Source organism: Acartia tonsa, chromosome 2, assembly GCF_053477335.1.
Source record: "Acartia tonsa isolate MP-2025a chromosome 2, ASM5347733v1, whole genome shotgun sequence".
In the NCBI taxonomy this organism is placed as follows: domain Eukaryota; kingdom Metazoa; phylum Arthropoda; class Copepoda; order Calanoida; family Acartiidae; genus Acartia; species Acartia tonsa.
In genome coordinates, this window is record NC_137261.1 from 30,852,720 (window position 1) to 30,880,528 (window position 27,809).

The window sequence follows — 27,809 nt, forward strand, 5'->3', positions numbered from 1 at the left end:
TGGTTTTTACTGAATAGATATATATTTTCTGATATCAAATTATTCATTGGGCATATTTTTTTCTTCAAAATAGAGTGTTCTTTAACTCAAATAGTATAATTTAACTTTTATAAATAAAAAGTATTCATAAATCCAATATTTCCCCTTCATCCTTATCTATTGATTGATTGCAGACGCGCAAAAGAGCAATCTTTGCCGCGTACAGTTATTTCAGTATTCGGCAATTTAGGGAGAGATAAAGATAGTCACTTAACTTTTTTATTATTCTTATTATTTTGTAAACAAAGCACTTTTTTCATCCGAGAAAAATTTTCTCTTACAAAATTGAATGATAAATTAAATTTACAAAATTTCAGATGAAAAATGTATTAAATTAATAAAAAATTCAATTAAAAATCACAATAGAATTAAAAAAAAACACATAAAATGGAGCGAATCAAAGAACTCAGCATAAAAATATTTTGGTAAATATTTCTATAATATAATAAATTATTCTTTCAAAGTAATACAAACTACTTCTATCTTTAATACAAGCTATAATAAATAAATATTGCTTATTAAATTAGAATAATTTTTTTATGAAGAAAGTCGGTAATTAATTTCATCTTAATTTTTAAATTGAAAATTTTGTAAGAAAAAATAGAATACCTAAATAAAATACCTATACACTCGATTATATTTTTCTATCCATATCTGAAGCTAGAGTCTATATATTAAAGATAGAGTTTAAAATTGAGTAGGTATATCTATTTTAATAAACTTTTGGTAATTTTTGGTAAGACTAAGAATGGTATTTCAACATTACGTTGCCTCATCAATGTTTAAAAAATAATAATATAGGATATGTGTAACTTAAGGTGTTTTCGGACATTTGGAGAGTATTATCATTATACTTAATTTCTTAGGTCAATTAAAACTTTGTTGTTTAGGTTGATTTTCCGAATACTATGGGTGACCCTTAACAATTTGTACTGTATCCCCATCTATGTTTTATCAATTCTTTTTCTCACACCGGTTTATCTAACAAGTCCTCAAATGTTTTTCAAGGTAAATTTGTTTTTTTAAATTTTAAAGTTGGAATATTTTTCAACATTCTTAAAGTTATATAAATCATACCTACTAATCTAAGATATTTTTCGTTTAGAAATCAATTTCAACTCATTTTTCCTCTTGCTTACAATTTTTTATCTTTTTTTTATTTATAAATAGGCATGAAATTATAATCTTTTTAGTGTTTTAAGAATAATATAATTTCAGATCGAAGAAACTTTTTTCACGTGGATGTTAGCTATGGTGTCGTGTTGGTGTTATACAGCTGGATATCAGATTGCGGAAAGTGGGGATTCATTGGACGAGTGGTGAGACTAATCTTATTTTGCTTTAAATTATAAACATTACTACATTAGGTATATTTTTTAGCCAGTGTTATTTTACCGAGTATATATATTTTTTTTCAGCCTGGACAAGACCATCCTGTATATGCCTAATCATCAATCTACTGCAGGAAAACCAGCTTTATTTAAATATAGATACTTTAACTTGTATGAAAAAATTTTGCATGTTATTTTATAGAAAAAAAAATAATCTAAATTGTTGAAAATTTCTCAATTTTTTATTGCCTGCTTAAAAGACTGGTTTTTATTTAGATGTCCCATTCCTAATGAATATTTTTACCTCCAGATTCGGTTATTCTGGAAGAGTTATGTGGCTTATGGATAAGGAAAGGACAAACAAATATCAAAATATTGATACAAAATGGCTTAGTTGAACATTAATTGTGTTTATACCTTTTTAAACTAGCTAGAATTTTATTGTTTGTCCTATTGGTTAGGTGTTTAAGTTTACCAACTTTGGCGTTGTTTCCTGGATTCATGATGACTTCTTTATTCAAGCTGGAAAGGAAACTAGGGATCAGTCACTTATTGAGCTAAGGTAACAAATTAGAAAAAAAATACCTACTTTATTTGATTTGATTAGCTATATGTTCTTACAGTTATGGAGTAGGACGAGACGCTTATGTTTATGTATATCTATTATGTTTAAGCATATTTTAATTTGACTCTTTGTTAGCTGCAAGTAAGCTGTAATGGGAAATATAATCATCCGATAATTTTATATGATTAGGGTAGACATGAATCGTTTATATGAACTGTCAGAGCTAGAACCACACTCACCACCGCGCCTTAGGCAAGCACTTCTACTGTACTATAAAATTTGAGTCACTACTAATCATTTTGCATCTAAAGAGTCACTTTACACCAAATAATCACAGTACGTTAAAGAACATATTTTTCCTAATCCTATTGTAACTTCTGAACATTTGAAATGTTTAGGATCAGCTGTTATATCAGCTGTATAGAGTACAGCCAGTAATAGTTTATAACATGGTTGCCAATTTGGAAACTTTTTCCCCTTGAAAAATAATATTCATTAAAATTTAGGAAATACATTTTTTTGTATTGCATAGCTTCTAAAGAACAAATTAAAACTTTAAATATGGTTGTGAAAATCTGCATTTGAACATAAGATATCTAGCTATACTACGTGCGGTAGTGGTTAGTACCGTCTTACCCGTAATTTGTGCCTTCCTTCTTAGGTCAAAGCAATGGATTGGTTTCTACTATAGGTTTACTTATCTCAGTTATGCTTGGGTCCAACTAGGACATTGTTTTTACTCATTGAGCCTTAAAGTTTTTCAAAATTGTCTAATTTATTAAGAACAAGCAAAATTTTTTGGGGGGGATTACCAGTTTTCGGCGGCAACAGCAGTTTTGCAGCCATTTCTTCACAATTTCATATTGTATGATATTAGAGCTACTGCCATTTCAAATTCTAGCATTCTACTCCTGTATTACAGTCTTAAAACACATACCTTAACGAAGAATATAATGACCCCATTTTTATAAAAAGTAATTGACAGTTGGTTCTAGTGATCAGAATGAAAAGAAATTGCTAGGGAATGTTTAAAAATGTATTTTCTTTTAAATACTTTCTAAAAAATGAGTGTAAAAGCTCTATTTTAAAAATTATCAGACTTTAAAATTCTTAAACTTTAATCGTCATTTTTGAGAAATTTTATTTATAAACCAGTTAATTTAAGAATTAATATAGATAAATAAACTAGTTTTCTTTATCTTAAGCTATAATTTAACTTCAAAAATTGTTTTATTACATGTAAAAAATCACTATAAACTTTGGGGAAATATATCGACAAAATGTGGCGACCCTGAAATCTATTGGTTAAATTTGTGACAGAGCAGAAATCCAATTAGTTTTGATTTACCGCGCCGTGTCACGCGGTCATTCAACTCATAAGAAAGAAAAATATACTATTACTATTTTTGGAATATGAAACAAGTGATGCAACATAATTTCATATTTAGATCTCATTTAAAGAGAGTGTTTGTACAGAAGACCAGAAACTGTCTTGTTCTCTTCCCCGAGGGAGGTTTTCTTAGAAAAAGAAAGGTAGGATTATTATTATTTATTCCGAAACACTTTCAGAGAACATCTCGATACTAGCCTTAGGTATTTGAACATCAATCCTTATTTGTTGGTTGTTTTATTGCGTAGGGTATAAACTGGCCCTGATCAGTTGTGATAAAAAAAACATATTAAGTATCTTATGTAATAAAGTTGATTTAGTCCTAGGAAAATTTATATTTTTTTTTGTCAGGCTGTGAGTCAACAATTTGCAAAAAAGAAAGATTTGCCACTTCTAGAACACGTTACTGTTCCAAGGTAGATGAAACAGTTTCTTCATATTTTTATATAAGGAAAATCAAGCAAAGTCTCTTCATTGGTATTACCAGTGAAATCAAAATGTTTTTTTTCGGACGACTTCTAATATTTAGATTTCAAAATGACAAAAAAATTAAGGGGAGAGCGGAATTTCATGGGCTATTTTTTTTAGGTAGGGGATTACATATCCCAAGTCAAATAACCTAAAACTAAAAATATTATAGAAAATTGAATCCTATCAGAATAATTTTACAAGATAAACAACTACATCTAGCTACTACAGTTCATTTGATAATAACAAAGCTTCTTATTCAGAACTGGAGCCTTGGATGTTATTATGGATGAAATAGGTCCCAGGGGCAAGACAGCAAATTCTAGTCACATTTCAAAGGTTTGTCAATTAATATACCAGAAACGGCTTTAGACCTCTTTTCGTTCAGAATGAAATTAGATATGTAATATCATGTTATAATTTAAAGTACAATATATAGCGCATACTTTTTGGATGTTATAAACGTTTGTTATCTTTTTCTCTCACTGTAAAGACTACAGTCTTAAGAAAAATGAATACTTTTCGAACTCGACGCATAAAAAAACACCTGTTCTCTTACAAGCCACAAGGATAATACAATAAGTTTTTTTGTTATTTTCAACTTTGTGAATATATTTAGATAGTCGATGTAACAATAGCCTACCCCGAGGGTAAACCACTTGACCTACAGAATATTATCAGTGGATATAGGCCTCCTTGTGTTACACATGTTCACTACAGGTAAGCATTATGATTGGTAGGATGTCTGCTGCCCGCTATGCGGTCTAAAATTATATTTCTTTAGAAAAGAAGTTAAATTTTCAATTTTCCGTTCTCATTTATTGAGCTTTGCTTCCAAGGTTAAGTTATTTTCATCCTTGCTGAAATAGAAACTTAAAAAGATAAGGTTTAAGTAAACTTTAATTAACTGGATATTTGCAATTAATACGTCAATCCAGAAATTTCCCTTATACTATGATAAGGTTTAGATGAACTATTTTCTTTATATTTAGGTTTGCGCGAACTGTTTTTCTTTGCGGTTAATAAGTACAATATAAATAAAAGATTTATTACTCTAGATGTTCAATCATACAAAATCCGTCCTTTGCGAAAAGGAATTCTTAGCAGATGAAGATTTGTTTATATTTAGTCACATAAAATTTGATTTAATAATACGAGCAATGGAATTTTTGGACTTTATAATATCCTCAAGAAACGCTTCTACTAATAAATTCAACTGTTTAGTGTTAATAGTTGACTTATACGAAGTTAATGAAAAATAACTGCCCCTTCGTACCCTACGCTGAGTTCCTATTGATCGGGGATCTAAAATTTATATATCTATTAGAAAATAAATCAATGCATTCTAGTTATTATTGTCAAAAAAACGATTATTTATGTTTGTTTGATAATAAATAAAGTAAGATTTTTATTAGTTAAGTCTTAAATATTATAGATATATAAAATGTGTATTATACTACTTAACTTTTGAAGTAAGATTCCGCATACCTTAAAAAGTTAATCTTTCAGGGAAAATGTAAAGTTTCTCTAAAAAAAACGCAAATCTTGTAGTTCTTCAGATATTACAGGACTAACTCAGAATTTGATACTGAATTTTCATTTCCTATAAGTGTACAAATTTCTCTCTCTCCCCCCCCCCCCCTTTGTACGTACATTTTTATATCCGCGTAAAGCTGTTTATAATACGATAATGCGAGAAATAACTTGTAAACATTTAGGATTTTTGACGCTGACTCTGTGCCCACAAATTCAGAAGAACTGTTTAAATGGATGGTCAAACTATATGAGGTACTTTTACTTTACATGACACGGGTCAGGTTATGGTTGGTTAGCCTTTGTCTCATTCCAGCTAGCCCGGAAAAGATTATTTATGTTGAATATCCAAACACACAGGACTCGAGGGTATGTAGAATATATTATTACTTGTTACAAGTCCAACTTTAATGTCAATGATCCCACCATAAACACCAAAATCTTTACTTTTACTGTCATACAACTGACACAGTAACATCATTTACCACTAAGTCTGTATTAAGATGCAATTTGGGATTTACTCGAACCCGACATCTTAACTGAAAGCGTGTTGTTTTTTAATTCTTTTTCTTTTAGATACTTTTTAATAGTATGTACTATTATAATATGTACGCTATTTTATCTTTAATGATGCAAGTGTTATTTAAAGTTTGAAAACCGAATTTAATTTAATTGAAGTACAACACGTAGATTGCATAAATGGGATGGGGTGGAAGTGACACTTTTTTTAACCAAAGCTAAAACTCAAAGGAACTCAACTAAATAAAGAGTTACAGCTCTAAGATTTTGCATGGCAGTTGCTTTACAGAGTTACAATATAGAACTGATTTGAAATGGCGGTGGAACCGCCGTTTCCCGCCGAAATTTTTTTTAGCCTTTTCTTTAACAATGTGGAATCATCATAGACAAACTTATTTTTTTTTCATAGAATTTCCTAGGTATGTATTTTCTTTTGACACTTGTCATTTTGTCAAAAGTTTGTCTCAAATGATTCCATATTGTTTATTTTGACGGGAAAACACAAAAAATAGGCGAGAAACGGCGGTTTTCGGCGGAAGTGGCGATTCCGCCGCCGTTTCTTCACACCTTGCACCTTTTTGAAGTATCTACCATGCCAAATTTTGGAGCTGTTCAAACAGGGGTTTTCAGCGGGAGCTTCGATTCCGCCGCCATTTCTTCACAGTTCCATATTGTACCTCTTTAAAGCAACTACCATGCCAAATCTCAGAACTGTAACCCTTTATTAAGTTGAGTTGCTTTGAGTTTTAGTTTTGGTTTCAAAAAGTGTCACTCCATTCACCTCCCTTATAACACTTTGGATTATAGTCTTTGAAGTGTTCACAACTTTCAAATTATTTTTTTATTATGTACCTACCTACCACATTTACAAACTATCTCTAATGTTTTTCCCCGTGCAATTTTAAGGTGGAAAACATAAAAATTATTTTAGGAAAAAGAGAAAATGTTGGAAGAATTTTACAAAACAGGAGAGTTTCCTTACAAGATGTATACCCCCACTGGGTCCCCGCCCAAAATGTTGAAATTATGTCCACACCAGTATGCACTGGGCCATGTTCTCTTCATTCTCGGCAATGTTCTCCTCTACATGGCATATTCTTCACTGTTTAAGTAAAGTCTTAGAAAGACCACATTATCAAAGGGAAGGATAGGACAATTGCGGTTGAATTTATATATACCCTTTTTTTTTCCTCCAATTTTGCCAGCTACCAAAGGCATGATTACACATCTGAGAAATAGAGGATGATAATTTATCTAGCCTTGTCTTATCCACATATCCCTAATATTAGAAAATCAGGTAAATTGACAAGTGTTCTGAAAATAAACCACCATCACAAGATTGATAACTTTTTAGTAGCGAAGCTACTCTATAATTCACTTTGTCCGTCCGTCAGTCCGTCCGTCAGTCCGTCAGTCCGTCCGTAACGCTATGGGGGAAATGGGATTTACTCAGCTCCTATAAAAGATAGAATGCTGAAATTTTTTGACAACATTCCCACCATTAAGGAGCACAATTAACTATAAAACATCATTGGCGGTCGGACCGATTTTTAGCAGGTTTTAGGCTATTTTTATATTTTTCACATTTTTCTCCATATCTCCAGTGTTTATGGTCCGATTTTCAAAATTTTTTCAGTTACAGATATCAAAATTAAATTTCCCGTCGTTTAAAGACACAACCATGAAGGCCAGACTGCCTTTTTAGCAAGTTTTAGGCTATTTTTATATTTTTCACATTTTTTTCCATATCTTCAGTGTTTATGGTCCGATTTTCAAATTTTTTTCAGTTATAGATATCAAAATTAAATTTCCCGTCTTTTAAAGAAAACAACCATGATGGCCGGACTGCCTTTTTAGCAGGTTTTAGGCTGTTTTTTTTTATATTTTTAACATTTTTCTCCATATCTTCAGTGTTTATAGTCCGATTTTCAAAAATTTTTCAGTTATAGATATCAAAATTAAATTTCCTGTCTTTTAAAGAATATAACCATGACGGCCAGACTGCCTTTTGGCAGGTTTTAGGCTATTTTTAAAATATTTTACACTTTTTTCCATATCTTCAGTATATATGGTCCGATTTTCCCAATTTTTTAAGTTAAGGATTTAAAAATTAATTTTTTTGTCGTTTTAAGTAAACAACCATGGCGGCCAGACTGCCTTTTATCAGGTTTTGGGCTATTTTTATATGTTTTACATATTTCCCCATATCTTTGTCTATTTTGATCCAATTTTCAAACTTTTATGGGATATCAGTATCAAAATAATTTTTCACATTGTTATTAGCATCTTTAATGTAATTTACTTTGACATTCGTCATCATACAAAAAAAAACAAGGTTTCATGTTTATTTTATCCAATAAATCTATTCTTGATTTTAGTAAAAACCTTTTAAATCTACCTGTACGTATTCCCATCTACGATTTTTTGTGCTTCGCTACTTAAGGATGTTGTCATCCTTGTTCATTTATTAAAGCTCCCACACTTTTCTATAATAAATCTTCAATATCAAATTAACATTAATCCAGGAATTTTTGTTGATCAGAATACTTGTCGATGTTTTATTTGTTGATATTGCTTAGGAGAGAAGGTGACTTAATAGGTATTAAATCCCCATAAGGAGTCAAAGAAACTTGACATTTTGTAAAATTATAGTAAAAGCTACATGATTCGAGAAAAATTTTATTTTTTTTTAATTAAAGGTTAAAAGGGATTTTATTTCCAAAGAGTATTTGCCTTTGATGTTAGCAAAAATATCAAAAAAAGAATTAAAACAATAAAGCTTAGATGACATTCCAATATTTGATACTTCTTTTTATTTTTCTTTCATTTTTATATTATTTCAATCTGACAATATTAGTACACTAATAACCACAAATTATCAATAGTTGGCTTTAATTAAGTACTATCCTACTTTGATCTCCTTATTGATAATAGTTTCAAAATATAAACATAGTAAAAATAATAGCAAGTGTGTTTGCTTGTATATAGTTTAGACATTTGTAAATAATTGTATAGAAAACTTTTTTTGACAAACTTTATCACAATAAAGAAATTTGGTGCTTTTATAGTAAATAGTAACAATTATCCCAAATATATTGGTTTAAGATTTAACTCGATAGTTTATAGACTTAAGGGAAAGAAAAAATGCTCCCCCCCCCTCCCCCCCGCCCTTTTTAAGACCGTCCAAAATCATTACACAACCATAAATAAGTCTTTATTGAGCCACAAACTCTAACTTTGTTTATATACTGTACATTACGATTCTTTGATTACAATGTTAATAGTATTTGACAGTATAAACTGTCCTTTTAACATTTTTGTTAATTTTTAATATTTATGTATGTATAAAATATCATGTTATCATTTATTTGTCATCACAAAAACAAACTAGAAGCTTTTTCACACCTTTCAGCTAAAATTTGTCTTTTTCTTATCTTTTCGGGACTATTTGTTACCTTCTAAAAACTTCCAGGGAAAGAATGGAGATTCTAAAAAATATATTTAACATTTGTTTTAAGAATCTCTGTTTTTGCTCTTGCTAACACTTTAAATGCAAATATGATTTTTAAAAAAAATACCAAAAATGTTGTTAATTATGAGCTAAAATGTACCTACACCAATGTTTGTTGTACTCATATTTGGCTGCTATTTTTTGTTGATCTTTTGGTCATATTAAAGTGTCATATTATGTTGATTATCTCTAGTTTCCTTTCTGATTATATTTCACTTTGAAGTAAGGTCTTTTGCTGTGCTACTTTTCATTTTTGGCATTCTTGTGTCTAATAACACCTAGTCTGTTAATCTATAAAATTTAGTCAAGTTTAAAAATCTTTTTCTTTCTTTTTCTGGTGATTTTCATTATTGTATTAGTTCATTATTATTTCATATTAGTACTTTAGGTTTTTTTAACTTCCTGTTATGATTTGCCCTTAACACTTATAATCGGGTGAAAATTAAATTAAATAGCAATGTAAACATATTTAATAGGTATATTCTATTGTGTCATACTTTCAGTGCTTAGTTTTGAGATTTTTACATTTCAACAAGTTCAATATTATATTCAAGATTTGGATTTTTTCATAAGTTTGTCTCAAAACTTTGCAACCCCTTTTTTATTTGATTAGGCATTAAGTTCTAATTTAATTTCCTTCATAAAAGGTGCTGTTAATATGTAGCTTATAATCAATATCGTATTTATTGTAATATATTAAAATGTTTAGTTACATTTCATGTTTAGATTTTTATGATAAAGAGAGGAACAAATGGCTTTTGCTCCTATAGCTCTAGTCCTCAAAGATTTCAGTCCCAAAGTTAGATGCCATAAAAAAAAATATTTTTTATCTAAATTTTGTTGTTTATCACCCTTTGGTATTACAACAAAATGCAATTTATATCCACCTTAACAAAAAAAACATTATTTTAAAATTTAGTTTGCTCACTTGGACCAATAACATTTTCATTTGATAAAAAGTCACAATTACGTCTGGTGCTTTGTTGATTAATATTGTCCTTGTTAATACTATTATTAATATTGTATTATTTGATTTAGATATTTGAAGTAAGTTTATGAAGTGTTCGTCATTTATCTAAAAAATATTTTAAAAATTGATTCATTTCATCTGAAACTTAAAATCACAAAAGTGTTACCTACATTACATAAATCACATTCAAAATAAAATATTTTTTTCAACTCTTTATTTTGGTATCGTCGATTATGCTATTATTTTATTTCTACTTAACGCAAATATTCTCAAAATTTGTTAATGATATCATATAATAATGTTTATATGGGGTCTAAACGATATTAATTTATAAACTGGCCTAATTGTCAGAACATTTTTCAAGTTACCAAATTATCTCAAGCTTTAGTCAAAGAATAACATTTATAATTCTTCCTAATGAAACATTTGGCTTTGAACATAAAAAGATCTCTAGTAGACCCTCTAAAAACTAATATTAACCCTAAATTTATAACTTATCCACCAAATGTAAATCTAGATGAAAAAAAGTCATTATACACTTCTTACTACTCTTGTCAGATTTATTACATACAGAGTGGTTCAACCCCCTCTCTATACAAAATGCTAATCTCCCCGGGGGAAGGGGAGGAGAATTCCCCTGGCGGTCAGCCCGCAGTGTCAACAGCTAAGCAGGGCGTGGGGGGAGGCGTTGAGGAGGTTGAAGAGGGAGGAGGGTTGGATGAAGAAGGGGAGGGAGAAATGGATGGGGTATCTTCGACGACCACCGCAAAACTACAACAAGAGGTAATATATTTCTTTCAGAGACTATCATACAGCGTATGACAATAAAAAACAGACGTCTTCAGCTTTTAATCGTTAAAATTTATTTATACTGTCCGTTCCGTCCCTACCTACTCATTTTCACAATCTTAAAAGTACAAAAATTAAAAACTTTGTAAATGATATGAAATATTTTGAAGGATGTGTCACCCGGTGATGCTATCGACTCCTTTTCCTCGCCAAAAGTAAGATTTCAGTTTTTAACTTTAATCTAACATTCATTTGTTTTTGCATAAGAATTAGTACATGCGAATTTATAAAAAAAGGGTCTATGTAATTGAAATGTACCTATTTGAACATAATTTAGAGATATTATTTCTATTCTATGATAGGTAGGTAAAATCTACTTATTTTCAAAATTGTGCTTTTTGCAACCTTTAATGAACTTTAATTATAAAATTGCACAATAACAATCTTAGAGTTGCTTAATTGTTTTTTTTATTGCTTTTTGAAATACCAGTCTTAATCAAAACTTTAATTTTTATGTATACTGTATAATAAAACATGTTGATTTTTTTTATAGATTATATTATTTCAGAGACGAGAAGCTACTCAGATTCCTGATTCTACGACAAAGGTAAATTGTATTGAAGTCATAACTAAAAAAGATGCCAAAAAGGTGAAACCTGCATTAAGGGTTTATGTCAAGTTCAAATAATAGGAAAATCAATCCTATGAATGTTCCATTATATGGTTTCCCTAGTCTTTGTTGATAATAAAGATAACTAGATCATTGTAAACGATTATTCAAAAATTATATCTATTGCTATAACAGAAAAATTACCTTTATCTCATACACTCTCATAAGAAAACACTCACCTAAACTACTATTGTGCTTTTCGTGGATATTCAAAATTTTGCAAATATGAAAATCGCGGAATTTATGAGTAGAAAATATTATTATTTAAGTTTCAACAAGAACGAAACGATGCAGAATTTGCAGCTACATTATCTGCCATGCTGCATGACTTGGACAACGAGAGGAGCAGTTCATCCGGTGTTGGTGGGAGGTCCCCATTGAACCGACGAGATAATTCACCGTCGGCTATTGGCTCAGGTGGCGGCTCGCCAAACGCCCCGACTGGCGATTATGAGAATCCTTCGAGTATGGAGACACAGGTTATTTTTAAACTCTAAACAAACCATTAGAAAGTTATTGAATTGAAATGGATTAAAGTAATAAACATAGAATAAAGACGAATACTTTGTGCAGGAACAATCTGACGACATTATTGGTTAGAATCTGTACGGAAGTTACACTTTTTGAAACAAAACTAAAAGTCAAAGGAACTCAACTAAATAAAGAGTTACAGCTCTGATATTTGGCATTGCAGTTGCTTCAAAGAGGTACAATATGGAACTGTGAAGAAACGGCGGCGAAACTGCAGCTCCCGCCGGAAATTGCCGTTTTCCGTCGAAATTTTTTTTGCCTTTTTTCAACAAATTAGAAAGTTCTCAATCATCATTATTAACTTTTTTCTCTCATAAAAATTTCCCTTATATTTTAACGTGACACTTATTTTAAATATGTCAATATTTTAAACATGTCAATATTAAAAAAAGTTGCAAGTGTAAAAGTGTCAAGTTAAAATATAAGGGAAATTTTTATGAAAAAGTTATAATTGAAAATTTCGGTGGGAGTGGCGGTTTCGCCGCCGTTTCTTTACAGTTCCATATTGTACCTCTTTAACGCTACTGTTATGTCAAATCTCAGTACTGTAACTCTTTTTTTAGTTGAGTTCCTTTGACTTTAAGTTTTTGGTTTCCCTTTGATGTAATATATCATCTATCAATACCTGAATTTTTAAAGATAGACTTTTACTTATGCATGATAGGTCAAATAAAATATTTGTCGGCTAGAAATTTCTATTTATATTTTAGACGTATTATTGTGTATGATTAAACATCGAGGGTAATAAATCTATTAGGTAATCAAATAAGGTTAGACAGACAAACGGACATTGTTCTTTCTTATAGATGTTACTCTATAGGTACCTAGCTGAAATTTCTTTAAAAATTTTCTTGATATGTACGAGATTCGATTAAGCTAATTATCAAAGTTCAATATAAAATGCAAAATTATTATTTACCCCTGTGTATATATTTCAGGGAGATGCCCTGTTTAACAACTCAGGGTCGCCAAGTGTGGACTCCATGGATCAGTGGAACTATGGAGACATGGATGCCATGATGCCACCAGGAAAATGCACATTTTACTAACAATAAATACAATACTTTTTTGTTACAATTAGAATCAAATAAAAAAAAACAAGGATGCCAACATCCATATAAAAATCATGGTTTGTTAAGCGGTAGGTTAGCCGGTCAGATAAAGTATTTAACTCGTAATCTTAAGTATCTACCTGGTATAAAAAGATTCTATAAAGATCAAACATAATGTTTAGTTTCCGAGGAACTGGTATTAGTAATACAAAAAACAATAATAAATAAAAATTTGACATTGTAATTTATTTCAATTAGTCTTTGATTCCTGATACCTTCCTCATGGAAGCTACATACATACATGAATATTTAGCTTTTTAGTAGGTTTGTAAATGAAAAGATAAAATAATCCTGTACCATTACTAACCTACGTCACAATGTTCTATCTTATTCTCCATTTTACCAATATATAGATCAATATAGATTTAAAAAAAAACACAGCTTTTAATTTTCAATTGTAAAAATGACTTTTTGTGGTTAGTGTCCCCTGACTGTCCCTCCTACCTACCTGTGATATCTGGTGACTCTGAGGGTCAAGAGGTACCGCACAACAAGTATGAAGGTCCCTATGGTGAGGAGCACGGGCCCGCCCTACCAAACACAGAATATGGACCTGCCCTCCCTGACTACATTCAGGCGCAGATACAAGAAGTAGACTCTGATAGTGAAATGTTAGGTAAGGAAAAGGACAATAGATTTGCATATTACCAGCAACAATAGCGTCTGTATTCAAAGAGGTTTAAATATGGCAGAAAATAGCACAAAACCACCAAAAAACTTCTTGAAATGAAAAATAGCCTAAACTCATATTCGGACGTATGTGAATCTTTATTATAAAGGGAACTTAATCTGTTCAGTATTGATTGAAATCTTAAGCTTCAGAAAAAAAACCTTACTACTATAAAAATAGGAATGTGTAGTTAAGATAAAAAGGTCAGAAGGTTGTAAGAGGCAGCCAACAGAAGCAAAACTTGTGATAACATGTTTCAACATTTTTTTTAGGCTGTTTGTTAAAAGAAGACAGTAGCAGCAGCTCGCGCAAAGAGACAACCAAAGATATTGATCAGGCGTGTGACACTGCGGTAGCGGGCGTCTGCGGGCTGCGTAATCTCGGCAACACATGCTACATGAACAGCGGGCTTCAATGTGTCCTGGCCACCCCCACAATACTCCAGTTCTTCCTCAATTTTTCTGCGGCCGCATTGTCAAATCCTGCCGCTGCAGGCAGCAAAGAAATTGATAATAATGCTGTGAAGAAAAGTAATGTTGGTAACATTAAGCTGACTAAAAGTTTCAGTAGCCTGGCAAAAAAGATCTACAGTGGGAGGTATAATGTGATAAGGCCAGTGGCTTTCAAGGACACGTTATCTTCTAGTCACAGCCAATTTAAGGTAGGAATAAAGTGTTAAATTTGTGTGTGTGTGTGTGTGTGTGAGGGGGGGGGGGGAGATAATTATAATGTAATGCAGCATCAAATACCAGCAATCTTAGGTCACATTTCCCTACTAAAACCTTTCAACCTGATGAAGATGTACCTACCCAAAATAAGGAATTTTTATCTTTGTAATAGTTGCAAAGTTTTCGCAAGAATTCTTCCTTTTTAAAAATCTTATATTATTTTGAGACTCTTACCATACTTACCTAAGAAAATCTTTATTTCTGGAATTTATAGGGATATCGGCAACACGACTGCCAAGAATTTCTGGCCCTTTTGCTCGACTCCTTGCACGAACAACTGGTTCACATTCAGCCGCCGCGTGCCAAAGGCGGACCACTGTCCGAATGTACTAGCATGGAGCTTCACACGCCACACTCAACGGAGGTATCCTGCGGTGATGACGGAACGGGCGGCAGTTGTATTAATGGCGGTGGAAAAGAAGGCACCGTTTTCAGTTTTTCAGAAAGCGGAAAGATTTTAAAGGACGTTGATAGCGTTTCTGATTTAGACCGGACGTATTTAGCCGGTTGTCCAGATTTAGAGTCTGTATCTAATCTTGAGCCAGCTGGGATCATATGCTCGTCTACTGGTGTTTCATCCGCGGCTGACGAGATTGATTCTCGCGGCTCAGCTTCACCAAAGTCCTACACAAGTCACAGTTCCCTGGAGGACAAATTTCCGTCAAACCTGCGCATGGCACCGATACCAGAAAGCATCAAAGCGGCGACAGTACAATCTACATCATCTTGGGGCGGAAACGGCATCGAGTCTAGGACCAGTATTGCAAGTCTTGATGGCGGTGACAGCCATACTACAGAATCGGATCTAGATCTTGTTGATGATGACAGTGCCGGCGGCGGCGGTTCTAGCAACGGCGGAGGAAGTTCTAACGGCGGTATCATCACAAGCAATCTTGTGCCAAACGAGCAACTGATGAAAAAGAAACAAGTAGTTTTCTGCGACAACAATCTTACTGCTACAATAACGTCGTCCCTCAGCGGTTTAGGCACTACAGCAGTTAATTCAAATTCGGCAAATGGCAGTTTATCCGCCATCTCGTGCGATGAACAGCCGCGTAATAACGCGGTCTCGCCGATGAATGTTGGGATTGAGGATTTTCTGAAAGAGCATAAGACATTGAATGTCAACATGAACATCACAGACACGCCCGACGGTGGATCTATGAATAATAAAATTAATTTTGACAGGCAAAAATGCATTACAACTACTTATTTACTAAGTTTTCTAGTTATCACAACGACAAAACCAGTTACAGGATTTGTCATCCAAAATTTATCCTTTCGATTCAAAATAAATAAGCAACAAAATATTGTTTAAATATGCTTATATTTAAGTCAAATATCAAATATTAAAATCACCATTTTTTGAAAAATCTATAATTTACATAGGTAGGTATTTTTTCTTAATTAAAGTTTCATTAAAAGTATTAAAAACATACCTATTACAAATTTGAAATGTTACAATATTGACTTAAAAATAATGTTGTAATCCTCTTATTGTGACTAGTGAAAAATTTGCGCGACACGGATATTTGGAAAACACCCGACCTCCCACAACAATAGAGAATTTGAATACATCTGAGGACAACCTCCCCGAAAAGAATATAAATGTGAAGCGGGGCAAAACTTGTAATCTTGATATGGACGGATTAAAGGTAATGCAATTATCTAAAAATGCACTGTCGAGCACAGAAACACTTACTTGTAAATTGAAAATAAGTTGGGGGGGGGGGGGGGGGCAGAGATGGGAAAAAACCAGGTTTTTTTAAAAAAGATCAAACCAGTGTGGTTTATTTGGTTTAAACCGGTTTTTATTGGTTTTTATTAATAAAAACCAGGTTTTTTTGTTTTTTTTAATAATTTTTTTTGTTTTTTTTTAATAATATCCAAATTAAAGTATTCTAATTTAGTATAAAGGAATAGTTTCACGAAATGCATTTGAACTTAATCTAGTGAACCGCATATTTTATCCTGGTTAAATGGTTAAACTATATTTATATGGCATATATTTGAAAAAATTTCAATTTTCTACCACATAGTTTTTGAAATATCAAGACTTGAAAATCGTCTTTTTAAATTGCATATATCACAAAAAGACAATTTTCAGGTCTTGATATTTTAAAAACTACGTGGTATAAAATTGAATTTATTTCAAATATATGCTATTTAAATGTAGTTTACCCCATTAACTAAGAAAAAATATGCGGTTCACTAAATTAAGTTCAAATGCATTTCGTGAAACTACCCCTTTAGTATAAAGATTTAAACTATTAAAAGAATTTTGAATTAGGTATTTATGTTTTTGACTGTATTTTTTACATTATAAAAAGACTAGCGGCTAGGCCCCTAGAGGCCTCTAGGGGCACTTGAGGAGGAGAGAGTCGAATTTAATAATTGAATTTTTTATTTTATATTTTGTAAGAAAAAGTAAAAAAAAAATTTTTGGGGGGGGCGAACATTTTTTTTTTTTTGGGGGGGGGGGGTTGCCCCCCCCCCCTCATTTTTAAATTTAGTTAAAAAGTTTTTTAAAAAATTTTTTTGGAGGGGGGGTTGGGGGTGTCCCACCCCCAAAGAAAATAGTTATAAACCTTCCCGGGACCTATGAGAAGCTACCCTGTTAAGGAGAACCCAATCGGTTCAGCGGTGAGCGAGATCCTTTGGTACAAACATACAAACACACATACAAACATCCTGTTACTTTATTATAAGGACTAGCGGCTACGCCCCTAGAGGCCTCTAAGGGGACTTGAGGAGAGAGTCAAATTTAATAATTAAATTTCTTATTTTAGATTTTAAAAGAAAAAGTAAAAAAAAAATTTTTTGGGGGGGGGCGAAAATTTTTTTTTTGGGGGGGGTGCCGCCCCTTCCCCTCATTTTTATTTTAGTTAAAAAAAATTTTTTTTTGGGGGGGGGATTTTTCATTTTTTGGGGGGGTTGGGGGTGTCCCACCCCCCAAGAAAATAGTTATAAACCTTCCCGGGACCTATGAGAAGCTACCCTGTTAAGGAGAACCCGATCGGTTCAGCGGTTAGCGAGATCCTTTGGTACAAACACACAAACACACACACAGACACACAGACACACAAACACACAGTCACACAGACACACAAACACACAGACACACAAACACACAGACAAACACACAGACATCCTGTTACTTTAGTATAAGGATATAACTGGAAAGATAGGCCTTTGTATTAAAAAAACCATTTAAACCATCCCACCTTGGTTTTTTTTGGTTTTTTTAGCTTTTTTTTTTTGGTTTAAACCACTTGATTAAAACCACGTGGTTTTTATTTTGCCATCCCTGCGGGGGGGGGTGGGGGAAGGGGTAAATTTTCGTGTATTTCTTAAGATCAGGTTATGTTAGGTAATATTTGGTACTGGTTAGCATTACATCCCTGTACTGCAGGGTCTAAGAGGATAAAAACTATATTTTCAATTGATAAAAATAGTTAGTGGAGCGGGTGGGGGGTAGTGCTCGATAATCACTTTGAGACAAAAGCACCAAGGTATTAGAGAAAGAATTATGAATGGACTTAGTAAGTTAAAAAGTATAATATCATTAGTAAGGGTTTTTTCTTTAGATACTACTTCTTGTCAAGTGATTTAACATTATAGACTGACAGACAGACAGAAAAAGTTTAGAAGTAGATGTTCAGTGGTAACAGGTTCTCTAGGTACAAAAAATAAATCATGACTACTAATATTTGAATCAAAAAGCTTTAAAAGCGAAACTTTTTACTAACATCGGCCTGTCCGTAACCAATAGCTCTTATAGTTAATTTAAGCTTGTTAAAACTGTCATTTTCAATATTGACGATTCAGGATGCAAACGGTGGCTTAGATGACAAATTGTGCAAACGGATTCGATTGGATTCTTCTGAGAAGAATTTTCTTCTCGAGTCTGAGAGGAGGGAATGTGAGCTGGAGGTGCTGGACTCACAGACAGAACCACCATCCTGTTGTCCAGGTAAGAGAGAGTGTGAGCTGGAAGTGCTTGACTCACAGACAGAACCACCATCCTGTTGTCCAGGTAAGAAAGAGTGTGAGCTGGAGGTGCTGGACTCACAAACAGAGCATCATTCTTTTGTCCAGGTAAGAGAGAGTGCGAGCTGGAGGTGCTGGACTCACAGACAGAGCCATCATTCTTTTGTCCAGGTAAGAGAGAGTGCGAGCTGGAGGTGCTGGACTCACAGACAGAACCACCTTCCTGTTGTCCAGGTAAGAGATAGTGTGAGCTGGAGGTGCTGGACTCACAGACAGAGCCATCATCCTATTGTCCAGGTAAGAGAGTGTGAGCTGGAGGTGCTTGACTCACAGACAGAATCATCATCCTGTTTTCCAGGTAATAAAATACAATTTTAAGAGTATATTTCACCCCCCCCCCCTCAAAAAAATTTCTACATATTTTTATTCCTATCCCCCAGGGGATCCTATGCAGAATATAAACCCCTGTAATATCTTCCTATTGACTTAAACCTTATTTATTTTGTTATGGTTAGGTAAAGCTATAGGGTATAGTTAAACAAATATAAACATAACCTTTTTTAACACTCTTAAACCAACAAAAGCAATATTACGTGTTTTAGAAACTGCACGTGATCCTGGCCGGTTAAAAGAGGCCATAGAGGCTGACCGGTACTGGGAGAACTATCTGTCAACAAACTACACCGTCATGGCCCGTACTTTCCAGGAATGATATTTACATTTTTTCATTATCTTCACTTTCTTATAGTGTTTGAATTTACAACGTGTATTTATTTGCAAAGTCTTTATTAATGTATGCATTCAAAACACACAGGAACAAATTAAAACTCGTGATTAACTTCTGCTGGTCTCTTGAGAACCCAGCCTAACAAATGATAAATATCATCGACAATTGACAGGGTCAGTTTAAGAACACCATAATATGTTCCCAGTGTGGCCATGTTTCTGTTTCATTTGAACCATTCATGTATCTCAGCATTCCACTGCCAAGGTAAATCAGTTTTATGTTCTTCAGTTTTAATTTTTCAATTAAAATAAAGGGTTCTTCAATATAGTTTTTTTTTTACAAGTTAGGTACTTTAAGCAGTAATGTTTCTTTGTGTGACCAGACCTATTAAAATCGCCTACAAAATTTCTAACCTTTGTTTATTATTCCAATAAAATGGACGTATTTCTTTTTATTGGATGATAGTTGGGTATACTTGGATATTTTTAATTAAAAGTGACAGTTGCATGAAGTGCCTTTAAAAAGTAACATTGCAAGCATAAGTTACAAGAATACCATCTAACACATTTATTTTTGTATTACAATAAATAGCAATCAATCAGGCACCACCATAATATTCATCGTGCTGTTTTTGTGAAATCATGACAGCCATATAAGTTGTTTATATTCAAAAAACATGATTTTCAAGTCTTGATATTTTTAAACTACCTTGTAGAAGATTTAAATTCTCAAATATATGTCCTAAAGATGTAGTTTAAACTATTGAACAGAAAAAAATATGCAGTTCACTAAATTCAAGTTTAAATAAACTTCGTGCAACTACCCCTTTGCATTCATTACAAAGTGGGGTAAAACAAACCTTAAACAACATCGATTTTAACAAGTTTCATTTGTCAGATAAATAGTTTTAAGCCAGGGTATCCTACTTTTATTCTACCAAACGAATGAACTGTAATACTAAAAAAACTACCAAGGTCCTCTAATACAATTTAAAGGGCGTCGTGGCTCAGTGGTATAACACATGTGTTGACTCGAATTTCTCATTTGCAATAATAATCACGCAACTTCCCCTGGTTGTGTAAGAAGGGGATTCTTGAGTAAGTTTAGATACTTAATAGTCACGTACATAATATCTGTACTACCACTATCCCAATTTCCTCTGCGTAGAGCGTCATTCATTACGGTGACTTTATTTGGGACACCTGCCATACTCGGCTAGGGTAAGGTAATAATGAGGAGCTCTCATGAGACAGCAGGTCAACTCATAATGTGCTTGAACGTGGAGCTTGAGTTGGAAGTTGGAACTAGTAGTTATACAAAAGTCAGTGTCTCAGTCTAATCCATGACCATTGACCACTTAGGTCCAAACCTTAAGGAACTGTGGCTAATCAACCAAATACAATATGAATGAATGTTTTATTTTATTTCAGGGCAAATGAAGTGCAAATAGAAGTAACAGTGAGCCTAGCAAACCATCCCATAACTCAACATCTAGTCACTCTTTCTAAACATGATAATATAGGTTGGTTTATATGTACGTACAGTGTATCTTTCATTCATTGGATTGAACATCATGTAATATACCTTGGGTACCAGAATAATTCACGGTCCAATTTTCTATTCCTCTCTGTAAAGCAGCGTTTCGGAGCCGGAGGCAGCAACATTTTTGGTGGAGCCGGAGCCGTATTTCTCGTTAAAAACGGCTCCGGCTCCAAATTAGCTAAAAATGATTTTTTTAAAGTAATATTATAATTTGGCAACGGTCTATTTCCATATAATAAACTGAAAAACTATTGTTACTTAACAAATAGACACACATCCTTCTACTTTTATATAGCTTTAATCAAATAAAAGCAAAATATTTTATATTATTTATTTTATTTTATCAAATTCAATAATAAACAAAAATTGATATATTAATTTTAAGGTAGGAGCCGGAGCCGCATCAAAATTAAACGGCACCGACACGCTGCTGTAAAGTTAAGGATCTTAGGGGATAAGACAATGGACGATAAATTGATATATATCCCCAAAATTAAATTACCACTTTTGTTTATCTTTGAACATTACTAGTTTGGAATTCAATAAAAGTACCTGAAAGTGTTGAGCCAACGAAATAGATAACATGGCTATAAAACTTCGTGTACCATCAATGTAATTTACAGTCCAATACCCCCTATCTCCCTGGATTAAAGGTCAATAACCTTTAAATAGGATAATTAAAAAAAAAACGTTTTGCTGAAAGGTTAATCATTACTTTTTACTAGGAGAGGTTCGAAACTCATTGATGAGAAAATTGAACAGTGCAGCTGAGTCTAAACTAGTTTTCTGTGAGGTCACAAACCATAGGTAAGCAATCTTTTTGTCAAGATTATCTGAATTATTTCAACAATTATTCTGTTCAAATGAATATAGGATTACGTGAAAGGATGTATGTAGATTGTAGAATATACGTGGATGATATAGCAGGAGAAAAATTATCGTCAATTTAGGTTGCAATTTCTCCCCGTATTTATTGGTAGACCCGTTTATTCAGTAGGAGGGAAAAGGAAGGGGATGTGGGAGATCGTTATTTTAGCCATGTACAGTAAGAGATATAAGTTTTCCGGAATTTTAATGTAGGGAGTAGATTTGAAATCTGCATCAAATTTTAAGGATTTTTTTATAAAATTCGTTTTTTGTATAATTCTTTATCTAAAAGCGGAAATACAAATTAAGTTAATTAATTTTGGCATCTGTGATTGGTGGATTTAAAAAATCTGCGCTCTGATTGGATGTCGTACATCATTCAACCAATTAAAGCGCAGGTAGTTTAAAATCCACCTATCCTATTGGTCAAAATTAATTAACTTAAAATGTATTTTCGCTTTTAGATAAAGAATTTTACAAAAAACGAATTTTATAAAAAAATCCTTAAAATTTGATGCAGATTTCAAATCTACTCCCTACATTAAAATTCCGGAAAACTTATATCTCTTAATGTACAGAGTTAACTTTTTTTATAGAACATGAAAATCTTGTGTAAGATCCAAGTAATTAAACATCCATTATTACGTGGATATTTTGACAGGGGAAAATTTTTCGTCAATTGAGCTTGCTAATATACATTTTATCAAGTAGAAATGGATGTGGTGAAGGGATATAAGCGGATATAAAGGGGTATATCGTTAATTTAGCCAGCTGCGAGCATGCCTTTTACAGAGTACACGAAAATTTGGTGCAACATCGAAGCAATAATATATCAATTTATGTTCAACACTTACCTATTAATTTTGAATGATTTATTTTTAGCTATTTTGCTTATGAATGTTAATAAATCTATTTTTGTTAAGGATAACTCGAGAGTTAGAAGATACGGTGTGGATAAAGTTTGTAAATACAACAAACAGAAAATTATATTGCATACAGATATTAGAATTACAACCAGATCAAAATACACAGCAAGTCAACACTGATAGTTGCAAGGTAAATTTTATAATTTCTCTTCAAAATTATTGTTTTAATTAAATAGGTACATATTTCAAAATAGAAAGTTTGTTTTTCATCAAATACCCCATATGGCCGGGGATGCTTGATCCATGACACTTAAACGCCATGGTCCAACAACCCAGTATAACCAAGGGGAGCCAAATGTCTCCTTTACTGTTCAAACACCCGGGGCAATAGGTTAAGTAACACCCATCAGACAACCAACTCTTGGATTGCATGACCTTTGTCTGAGAAGTTCTAACTGCAAGGCAAGCCTAACCATAGCAATATAGCCGGCTGTATCTGTAGAAATATCATTGTGAATTAGTTTACCATAAAGACATAAAATAGTGGTATTTATTTGTTGAATGCATATCAGGTTAGGCTATTAGACAATTATAAGGTACAATGAATGGTAATATTCGACGATGAAATGTTTCAAAAAGTAGAAAGGAGCCATTTTATTTGTTTTAGACCACACTTTTTAAATTTTTCTTTACATTTTCGGTAATAGTAGAAAGGAAAATGTATAATTTAGCTTACGTTTAGATTGAGTCAATGGACGAGGCGGATTGTACATCAGAGGGGAAGAATGATAATGCTGAGGTGTCGACGACAGTCGCAGTCGGAAAAACGACATTAACTACCGTTGCAACCTCTTCGACGTCCGTGGATGAAAACCCTGCAGTGGTTCCATCAACTTCAGGTACGTATAGTTAAGTTATTTAAAAAGGCGGTTTCCCTCTTTTCGCATCTGGATTACAAACGAACTAATTCGAATATATACTTACATTATTGTTTAGTCTAGGTTTTAATAATAGCCCCTTAGGCTTAGTGTCCCGAATTTCAAATAAGGAGAGGTAGGTGGTTCGCTGGTTAGCAAAAAGGTTTAAGTGAAAGCATGATAAATAAAAGAAATCTTATTTACGCTATTCGAAAATAAAACTTTCGCTTCTATATGTGTCTACATTCTACATAAGCTTAAATTAGGCAAACTTTCGTTTGTTGGTCTGTTTTTAATTCTATCTTTTATACAGGTAATTTATTTCCAATAACGTTCCAATTACTGTGCTTCAAAGATAAAACTTTTCTAAAACTATGAGAACAACAACATCGTTGGGCTTGGCAGAGTTTGACGTTCTTTTTTAAATCCTAATTCCAATTGTAGGCAGCAATTATACAGAATCTCCATCAATCTCCTCGACCACAACCTCTACAACATCAACATCCACAGCGCACGGCAACAGTGGCGGAGGAATTCCCTGCATGGAGGGCGGGGACGCGGGCGCTCTTATGAATGATCCGCACAACGCGGTCAGCTCCAGCCGCAGTTCTTTGTCAAATAGCCGCACTGATTTAGGTAGGCGCTTAGAAAAATATTTGAAAGTCAAATTGAACTGAATATCTATAATACAAAAGTAGAACGATTTGTCTTTCTGTCTGTCAGAAGCTTAAGATCTCAGTAACCACTGAACCGATTGGGTTCTACTCTTCAGGGAGCATACCTACTGCAAACCAAAAAAGAAACTCCCCCCCCCCCCCCCCAAAAGAAAAGTTCTTTTTTTTTCATTAATTTACATATTACGAATGAACTATTCTATAGGTATAGGAGTGGGACTTTCCAAGTTTCCAAAACCCATTGGGGCAAAACCCAGGGTTGGCTAAAATCCGGCTTTTTCTAGAAAAGTCCGGTTTTAACTGGTTAAATATTAGGGGGAAAAACTACACAGTTTAAAAAAACATTAGAATTTACAACAAAGAAGACTTAGGTACTTTTAGAAAGCAACATTTCTATTTGAAAAAGATAGAAAGTAGTCTTTTTTGTTGTAAATCTAATGTTTTTATACTGTGTGTAGTACCGGCGTTTTAAGAAATAATAAGAAGTTTCTTCAGAAAAAGTAGTAATTTAGTACCTTTTTGGAGGCAAAAACAGCATTTTTTCAAGGTGGACTTTTGCTATGGATTTTTGTTGGTGGTTAAAACCGGAGAAAAAAAACATGTGCTTTAATCTGCCCTGGACTTTTCCTGCCAACCCCTGGCAAAACCGCTTGTAAATAATACAGCAACAAAACGCCAATAACATTAAAATTTCAACATGAAAATAAAAAGTTATGTTACCAAATCCTCTTATGTCAAAATTTAGATCTATTGTTAATTAGATAAGGTAAATAAAATTATTATTTATATGTGCCAAGTAAAGTCTACCTACCTTTCTGAATCAATAAAACATTAATTGACTTATTTGTAGGGGCAGCAATAAGTTCGAGTATGCGTAGTTCTCTATCAAGTAGCAGATCTGATTTAGCAGCTACAGTTAGTTCGAGTACTAGCACTGGAACTCTCACAGAAACTGGCACTTTGACAGAAGGTTAGAAAAAATTAACATAGTCATTTTTAAGTTATTAATGGTTGTATTTGTCAAACATAAACTGTTAAATTGTATTTCTACTAGAGGTAGGAATCTTAGCAAAAAATGAAGTCTATCCATTGTAACAGATGAAAGTTTATATTTACCCTATAGCTTTTTGGATGGACGGGCAAAATGTAGATGTATAACTTGCACATTCGCCGAGGGGAGATTTAGAAATATTTTAACATAATATTTCTACCGTTTTGTATAATATATGTTTTGTATATCAAACATATTATTGTAGGTATGGAAGCGTGGAAGAGTTGTAGCATATGTTTGGAAGATATGGCCGATTCCGACCTTATCACCCACTTGACCTGCTCAGCTATCCTCTGCAGAGAGTGTCTAAGGCGTAGCTTCAAACATCAGGTGAACGTTCGTGTTGAGTACTTCAATTAAAATTCAGTAGAATTTTGATTATATTTAACATGATATTGGTATTGATGCTATAAAATTGTTTTTAATAATTATTGTATATTTTTCAACGAAATGCAATTTTATTATTTCCATTCTATGAATGCATTGATAAAAAGGAGAATATGTATAATATATTTAAGGAGACATACTTGTCTGAGAAGTATCCAAATTATTAGAGTAGCTTCTTACTTCTAATTATCCTTTACTTTAAGGATGGTGTGGAAAAGTGCCCGCTCTGTCGCGACATTTGTGTAGAATCAGAATGGGTTCAGCTGGATCAGTCACAAGGCACCAAACCTCCGCTTAGGTATGCTATTTTCTTTATGTTTATGACAATATATTATTTAACTAGGGTCAAGCGGGGCATTAACCGGTAAGGGGCATTACCGGTAATTTTTTACCCACCTTCAGAAAATGACATTTTTCTCCATGGTCTAATCGACTGACAGAAAAAAACATTAAACCAAATTTGTTCCTTATTAAATTGCCTACAAAAAAGTATAAAATGAAATTTTTGTGAGATGAATTTTAAGGGTACTTGTTGGGTCTCAAAGTCAGACGAAAATTTTTTTTTTCAAAATTTTTTTCACCTAGGTGTATAAAGATCGACCTACACAAAAATTGGTAAGACCTAGAACTGATCCGTATAAACCTTTTGAACTAAGAATTGCCCGCTCTTTCCAAATCTGCTGAGAGCTTAAATTTAGAGTTAATATTTTTTTCAAAAATGACCAAAGTTCGCGCGGGGTATTTTTCGGTAACGTCGAAAAAAAAATTCAAATTCGATTTTTAAGATCAATTTTCAGTTTTTCTTTGGTAAAATCTAAAATTCAATATGGGCTTTTTAAGAATTAGGCCAAAAAGTGAATAGAACAGTTTTTTTATATAAAAAAAATTAAATTTTATTTTTTAAGAAAATTTTTGTGAAAAAAAAATCAAAATTTCTCGTCTTTTAAAAAAAATGATTTTTGACATAGAAGGAATAGTCCGATCTTTATGAAAATTTTTGTGGATAATCCCTATAACCTATACTAATTATGATTATTAATGTTTGACTGGCCGTTTGGCCATTTTTCATCGATTTTTTTTAGATTGAAAAGACGTTACCCACAATGCCCCACCGTGGGGCATTTATCGGTAATTTCTTTAAGTCCAATTATGACAAACTTCTAAAAGTCCTAGGATAACGTCCTATTAGGACCTGGTAGTCCTTTCCGTAAGCTTTCTAATGGTCTTGGTCCCATTTAAAAATATTAATATTTACCCCATTTTTTTTTCAAAAAACCTAAAAAATTACCGGTAATGCCCCGCCTCACCCTATAATATTCGATTTTGGAATGGTGATAATTTTCTTCATTAAATTTTAGAATGTTACGCCTACACGTGGTTGAACAGCTGATGGAGAATAAAAATGGCGGGAAACCCGTGAACTATGGACATCCACAGCTGATAACAGTGCCAAATTGTATTGGACTGTCCCGCCTACACAATCTTCTTGTGACCCAACAGGAACGCATTTATCCATTGTTAATGGCTCAGCTTCTCCATAAATAAAATATTTTTGTCCTATCCAAGGAGGGAGGGACATTGGGATGTAAATTACACTTGGACCCAAAGATTTCTATCCACTTTGTTGTAATTATTCGTTTTGTCATAAAACTTTAAATCTTTTATTGAATTTTGATTTGATTGGTTCTAAACTCATAGTGTCAAATCTTATCAACCAATAATTTTGATTTAAAGAAGGCGTAGCTTGTGCAGGGAAGGTAGAGATGAAGTTTTGTTTTCATCATTATGGATGTAAACTAATTAATCGTCCATTGTCTTATTCCTTATAATTTCTGGTCTTACCTTGAAAGCAATAATGGACCAGTCGTGCCTATTTTATTTTCGCTTAACATCCCAAAGGATATAAACTATTTATTATTGAATTTCCTCTTAAGTTCACATATTGGTATAAACAAACATATA

At 32.8% G+C, this 27,809-nt stretch overlaps 2 protein-coding genes across 3 annotated transcripts; both read left to right on the forward strand.

Moving 5' to 3' along the window:
- The first annotated feature begins 210 nt into the window (after window positions 1–210).
- LOC145310202 (acyl-CoA:lysophosphatidylglycerol acyltransferase 1-like) lies at window positions 211–10,885 on the forward strand. Its single transcript, XM_080150388.1, has 12 exons — window positions 211–464; window positions 930–1,047; window positions 1,258–1,358; window positions 1,458–1,502; window positions 1,645–1,718; window positions 1,830–1,932; window positions 3,384–3,468; window positions 3,677–3,741; window positions 4,057–4,132; window positions 4,413–4,513; window positions 5,512–5,581; window positions 6,777–10,885. Exons 1-12 carry the CDS (start codon window positions 427–429, stop codon window positions 6,957–6,959), a joined length of 1,059 nt encoding a protein of 352 aa, XP_080006514.1. The 5' UTR covers window positions 211–426; the 3' UTR covers window positions 6,960–10,885.
- On the forward strand, window positions 10,744–27,407 carry LOC145310176 (uncharacterized). Of its 2 annotated transcripts, XM_080150385.1 has the most exons (21): window positions 10,744–11,109; window positions 11,286–11,330; window positions 11,684–11,722; window positions 12,055–12,264; window positions 13,255–13,343; window positions 13,848–14,044; window positions 14,371–14,759; window positions 15,041–16,014; window positions 16,334–16,481; window positions 18,655–18,799; window positions 19,419–19,519; window positions 19,713–19,807; window positions 20,974–21,065; window positions 21,811–21,892; window positions 22,876–23,008; window positions 23,561–23,717; window positions 24,180–24,371; window positions 25,260–25,379; window positions 25,666–25,790; window positions 26,051–26,145; window positions 27,206–27,407. In XM_080150385.1, the coding sequence occupies exons 1-21, from the start codon at window positions 10,744–10,746 to the stop codon at window positions 27,390–27,392; spliced, it is 3,981 nt and encodes a 1,326-aa protein (XP_080006511.1). In that variant the 3' UTR covers window positions 27,393–27,407. The 2 variants fall into 2 exon arrangements, with proteins under 2 accessions (XP_080006511.1, XP_080006512.1); XM_080150386.1 differs by lacking the exon at window positions 11,286–11,330.
- Window positions 27,408–27,809: the final 402 nt, after the last annotated feature.

Bases quoted from the DNA above. Each gene is read 5' to 3' on its own strand.
- LOC145310202 (XM_080150388.1), top strand. From the start codon at position 427: ATGGAGCGAATCAAAGAACTCAGCATAAAAATATTTTG. The intron at 465-929 runs GTAAATATTTCT...TTTGTTGTTTAG, and splicing joins CTCAGCATAAAAATATTTTG to GTTGATTTTCCGAATACTAT. The intron at 4,133-4,412 runs GTTTGTCAATTA...GAATATATTTAG, and splicing joins ATTCTAGTCACATTTCAAAG to ATAGTCGATGTAACAATAGC.
- LOC145310176 (XM_080150385.1), top strand. From the start codon at position 10,744: ATGAAACATTTGGCTTTGAACATAAAAAGATCTCTAGTAGACCCTCTA. The intron at 16,482-18,654 runs GTAATGCAATTA...TTGACGATTCAG, and splicing joins TTGATATGGACGGATTAAAG to GATGCAAACGGTGGCTTAGA. The intron at 19,520-19,712 runs CAGGAATGATAT...ATCGACAATTGA, and splicing joins CCGTCATGGCCCGTACTTTC to CAGGGTCAGTTTAAGAACAC.